The sequence below is a fragment of the Drosophila albomicans genome, chromosome 3, assembly GCF_009650485.2.
Source record: "Drosophila albomicans strain 15112-1751.03 chromosome 3, ASM965048v2, whole genome shotgun sequence".
NCBI lineage: Eukaryota > Metazoa > Arthropoda > Insecta > Diptera > Drosophilidae > Drosophila > Drosophila albomicans.
The window spans coordinates 22,841,102-22,847,101 of record NC_047629.2 but is presented as its reverse complement, the minus strand read 5'-3'; the positions used below and the strand labels follow the sequence as shown (position 1 = coordinate 22,847,101).

Genomic DNA, 6,000 nt, shown 5'->3' with positions numbered 1-6,000 from the left:
GGCGATTTACTGCTGTTGTAATTCCCTCTTCCCCCCACTGCCTTTTTATGTGCATTCGAAAGAGATTTTTCCTAGATTTTGTGCGTGTGATAAGCGCCTGGTGTAATTGCCTGCAATTATCATTGTGCACATGTGCGAGTGAGATGGCAATATGCCGAGGTCGAACATCGTGGGTATGTGAGTGTGTGTGTGGACTGCGGGAGGTGGTCAGCGTGCTTACATTTTAATTGCCCGCGGCGTTAATCAATTATAATTTATTCATTATTTTATTAGATTCGACTACTGCTTTGTGGCCATGCAAATACTACAAGCAAAGACCAAGACATTCCCTCCTTTAACTACATTCCCTCCCCTTACCCTCTTACTCCTGTCAATTATGTGTCATTATGCGCCTTTGTTTGCTGTGCATTTAGTTCCTTTTAATTGCATTTAATTGCTGCTTGTCAGCCATTTCAATTTGTCTCCACTCGTGCTTTTGGTTTTCCTTTAGGCGCCTGAAGGACTTCAGAACTTCCAGCTTGGGGCTTTGATTATTAATTGAGTCATTAATGAGATTCTGACAAGCTGATAACGTTTTGATAGGGCTAATTGCAAGATCGAGCTTGTCTCATTACCCAATCACATATTTCACCATTCAATTACGATGTGAGAACAAGTGAAATATTTTAGCTACCCTTTTTTTTAGTGGATTTGCTCAGCAGCGACAAGTTGCGCCATCTGTCGGACAGTGGCGGCACATTTATACAGCTTAGACGCCTGCACTGCTTGCTCTCTTAATTGATCTTCCTAATGAGCTTTCTTTAGAGGCCTTCAATCACTAACCTAAGATTTTATTTTTATTTTATTACATTAAATCTAGTATTTAATACTACATTTAATCTTACGTGAGATATTCGTGATCTAAAACTGATTTTCTACAAAACACTTCTTAAAATAAAAGAATATTTTTTAAATTAAAATAAATTAATGCTTATGTAAAAGTATAGACGTATATAAGTATATTGATGTGACTATTATAGTAATTGAAAATAGAAATTAAATAAACAACTATCATCACTTATTTATTTGGCTGCCATCTAAGTAAATTTCCATGCATCCACTGCTAATGCATTAACGCAAATGGAACCCGCAAATCAATACCACTAATCGTATTATATCGCAATCGATTGCTCGCTATGCGAAGCGTTCACAATTTGCGGTGGCCTCATTTTGTGGTTAGACAAAGTTGTGCTTTGCATTTGACGCCATTTCACACAAAAATAAAAGTTCATTTCCCCCCAGAAAAGAGAGCGTAAATAATTTAGAAATTGATGTGAGCTAAAACTTGTTTATTTATTTTGTGCTAATATGCATTGGGATTAGTTGCAGATTTCGGTCTGTTGTAGGATTTATTCAAATGTTACAAATAATGCTAAATAGTATCTATTTAGTTGGCGTATTCCGCTTAGCACTAATAATAGAATTGGGGAACATATAATTGGGAGTGTTTAACAAAGACTTAAATAATTACTGGGGAATGTGAAATTGGGAACACGCCGCTGTTTTAGTTATGAGACTGGGGAAACTCTTGGTTCACTGGTTCTTAGCTATACAATTTGAAGGATTCGCTAAACTAAAATACACAATACGATAAACGAATATACGATAATACGATACGATATTAGGACTTTTGATTGGAGTGTGAGGGACTTTCAAACTAGGCTTAAACTAGACCATGGACACGAGTCCCTTGTTCAGATTATCGAGATGCTCCTTCGCCTTGATGCGCAGCGTGGCAATCGAATTGCTTCTCATGTCCACCGACGGAGCACCGACAACGGACTGTGGTGGCGTCGTCGTCGCCGTCGGACGCTTCAGGGCCAGCGAGGAGGGCGGCGGCGGACTCTCGCGTCCCACATCGAGCAGCTCCACTTGGCTGCACTTCTCCAAGCCGCCGGCGCCGTTGCTGTTGCTGCCTCCATCGATGTCGCTGCAGTCGCGCGGATCGCCATTGGAGTCGGCATTGGAGATGCTGAGGTTTTGCGGTGACATGCAGACATCGGGGCCGCTGCACTCCAGCGACGAGGAGGAGGACGAGGTGGTCGAGCAGGCCGTGGTCATTGTGGTGCTGGTGGGCGTGACACTGGACGGCAGTGAGGCGGCGGCGGCGGCAAGTGCGGCAGCATGATGCGGCGACAGCGACGTCGCGTGTGGCGACATTCGTGACAGGTGCGGCGAGAGATGCGACGACAGCGACGGCACCGCATGATGTGCTGCAGCATGCGAGTGCGCGTGTGGATGCGAATGCGGTGGCGGTGGTGGCGGCGGATGCGATGGCCCAGCCACCGAAGAGGGGGGCGCAAGTTGCCCACTGTGCGGCCCATGCGGTGGCGGCGGCGGTGGCCCATGATGATGGCCCATGGCAGCCAAGCTGCTCATGGTCAAATTTCCGGGCGCCAGACTCAACGGAGGCGTCAAATAGCTGGGATAAACAGTTTGGGGATGCGACAAGAAGCCTGAAAGAACCAAGTTTATTAATTACAGTTCTAATTAGAGTTTTGAATCGTAAGTTACCTGGCAGCGCGCTCAGCAGCGGCGGCGAAAGCCAAGGATCAACGGGCAAACCTGAAGCACCGCAGCCCAAGCGATGCGGCAGCTGAGTGAAGTGCGTCAAGCCAAGACGCAGACTCTCCGACTTCTCCTGGCGACGCCACTTGGCGCGTCGGTTCTGGAACCAGACCTACAAAAGAGATAGAGAGAGAGAGGGAAGATAAGTGTCAGTTAATTACGAGGCGAGCGCAAGGCAATTAAACGCGGCGTAGGCGAATTTGGGCAGCACAAGGAGACGCGCTAATTGAATCAGGCGCAAAATGCGAGAGTGTCTAAACAGACAACAACAACAATAGTAAAAAGAGAACTGACAGCAGCAACAACAACAAAGAGAACATCAACGAAGGTCATCAAAGATAATTGGAAAACTGAATGAGCTTAATTACACGTGCCAGAGCGAGCAAGACAACGAGAAGGAGAGCAAAGCGACAAAGTGTGGAGCAAAAAAGCAAAATGGCCGCCGCAGCCAAATTGTTAATGAAAACAGCCGCCGCAGCACACAAAAGTCAGAGCGAGACAGCACGAGGAGAGAACGCACAAAGCAGCGCAGCAGCGACGCCAGAAGCGACAGCGACAGCAGCAGAAGTAAAGAGACAGCCCAAACAAGCAGAAAGACAGAAAGACAGACAGACAGATGGACAAACAAAATGGCGTAACAGCAAAAAGCAACAACGATTGACGTGGCCAAATGCTGTAGAAATAAAATTCAATTAGTGCCCGTAGCTCTAATTAGAATTATCGTTACAATGTGTGTGTGTGTGTATGTATGTGTGTGCAAAGCTTTTGAGCAGCTCTGCCAACCAGCGCGCAGCCCAAGCGTCTGTCTAATTAGTGGCAAACGCAAAGAGAGCAAATCGAAAGCAGAGAGAGCGAGCGAACGAAAGAGAGAGCAAGTGCGAGTGGATGGCAAAGAGAGGCAGAGAGAGTGTGGTGTGGTTTGCGTGTGGGCTGCAAGTGGGTGGCATATTTTGGATTTCCGTTATGCCGCCGGCAACGCTGCCGCTGCGCTCAAAGTAATTAAATGCAATTTGCGCAAATTAATAAGAAATTATTTTTGATGGAAATTTCATTACCATTATGTCGCTCTTGTTGTTGTTGTTCATGTTGTTGTTGTTTTTGCAGTCTTTCGTTGCTGTCGTTTGCTCTGCTTTCACTTCACACATAAACAAGTCTCTCTGTGTATGTGTTGGTGTGCGTGTGGAAGTTGTTGTTTGTATGTGTGTGTGTGTATTCTGTGTGTCGCTTTGGTTGCTGCGGCTGTTTAATTAAACATAATGGCGCGTAAAATTATTTTCGTTGTCAATTTGGCGCTCAGGCAGAAACTGATTTGCATTTCAAATTTGCCAAGCGTGCAGCTAACTGTCTACCTCCCCCACTCCACCCACTTTTCTCCGCTTCTGCTTCACCACGTTGACAAACAGAAAAGCGAAAAGTGAAAATGCTCTGTTGTGTATTGCTTTTCCAACGAGCAAATCAACTTTGGCAACTAATTAAGGCTAATAAGTAGTTGAGGCTGCTGAATAATTGCTTATATGTTGTGTATATTCGTGCACACAGCGATGAATGAACAGTTAACAGCTCGTTTAAACGTGACTAATTAAAAATATATTATTGCACGCCCAAAAGCGTGCTATAAAAATTATAAAAGCAACTATTTAGCAGGACTTTCACAAAGAAATTCTCTTCAAAAGAAGCCTTGATTGCTAATTTTTCTTATCTTTGAGGTTATGAATATTATGTAGCGATTTAAATTATTATTTTATTTCAATAAATACGCGCTTATTAAAATTATTTTGTTTTTAAGATATATCGAATTCTTAAAATATTCGTATTTAAGGTAAATTTGTTTATTTGGGGAGTCTAATGTATGGAGAAAGCTTATTTAACAAAACTATAATCGATTTCTGTTTTTAATAAAGATATATACACACAACCAAATTTTAAAATGTAAAATTTCTGGCAAATTGTAATTAAAGAATGTTTTTATAAGTCTCTTATTGAGTTGCTTCATTTAGTTAATGTAATAATAATAATAAGTAAAATTAATAATATTTCATTAACTAATTAAATATCTAAACGAATAAAGCTTGTTCAAATATGTTTCATTTAGTTGCTTCATTTAATTAATGCAAATATGAATTATCCTATCATTAAAAAGTATATGAATGTAACTTGTTTTAAACTATTCTGAACAATTCAGTTAAATAATAAATCAGCAATTGCCTTGAAGAAAAGAATTGTGCAATTCATCAAATATTTATATGCGTATACAGTTTATTTTGATTAGGCATCAAACAGTTTGTCTTTAGTTTAATTGCCAGCCACATTTTGACTTTAACTTTTGGCTGTTTAGTAAGTTTTGGCTAAGTGGCAAATGAATCTATAGTTCAATTAGCATAGATGAGTGACAGTAATAACAAAGCTCAAGGAGCAAAAACCAACTCAAAGTCTAATTTCCTGTCTCTCAAATCTGTACGAAGAAAATAAATTAAAGTTAGCAGCTTTAGGCCACATACAAACACACACACACACACATACACACTCAGACAGAGACAGAGACACACACTAGCCGAGTTTCAAATGTTAAATGAATATTGACATTCGGCAGTGCGAGTCGAGGATGTAGAGGGGAGGGGAAGAGAAAGGCGGGGCAACTTTAGTGGGAGGCCACTCAAAAGCCAGCGCCATGCTGCTGTTGCTGCTGCTGCTGCCGGTCGCCGACTGTTATAATTTGAGTTTGTGCTTCTTCATTTTAATTAAATCATCAAAATCAATTTTGTAATTTCCATTCATGGTGCGTCATAAGTTCCCAAAAGAGTGACAGCGACAGAGACAGCGACAGTGGAGCGATGAGGAGAGGGGAGTAGAGGGAGGGGTGGCAGCATAGTATTGATGGGTGGCACGCCCATCGTCATCGCCAGCATCATCATCATCAACGTCCACATCATGATGACGATGGCAAATTGTCTGCTTTCATCTTTGGCTCTTGATGCTCGCCTCGCTCTGTTGTGGCAACAGCTCTTCCTCTTCATCTTTTCCGCCCCCTCCCCTTTCCTCCAACCTGGCACCAAACTCAATTTTCCACCCCATAGACACAAATACAAACACCCGCACACACACACTCACACACACAGACCGTTTCAGCCATTTTCAATTTTGCTACATTTTGTGTTGCCCGCCCATCTTCTTCCTCTTCCTCTGCGCCCCCGCCTGCCTGCGGCATTTGGCATTCATGTGGAGCCCGCGCTGATGCTGATGCTGTTGCCGCTCTTCCACCAGAGCACGCGCCAGGCCACAACACCCCCTCCGCTTCACCCCCCTCCGCTTGGCTGTGCCCAGTCAACCACTTTTCAACTTTAATCTTTTTCATAAACTTCACATTGGCAGCAAACAATTTGCGTTGCCGTGTAT

At 43.1% G+C, this 6,000-nt stretch overlaps 1 protein-coding gene across 1 annotated transcript in view; it reads right to left on the bottom strand.

The window, feature by feature from the left end:
- Window positions 1-1,504: 1,504 nt before the first annotated feature.
- Window positions 1,505-6,000, bottom strand: part of LOC117571676 (retinal homeobox protein Rx) — a 29,823-nt gene continuing 25,327 nt past the window's right edge. Inside the window, exons 5-6 of the mRNA XM_034253917.2 lie at window positions 2,554-2,719; window positions 1,505-2,495 (exon numbers count right to left, since the gene is read on the bottom strand). Of these exons, the coding sequence (XP_034109808.1) occupies window positions 1,708-2,495; window positions 2,554-2,719 (954 nt within the window). The 3' untranslated portion in view covers window positions 1,505-1,707. The remainder of the gene's footprint in view (window positions 2,496-2,553; window positions 2,720-6,000) is intronic.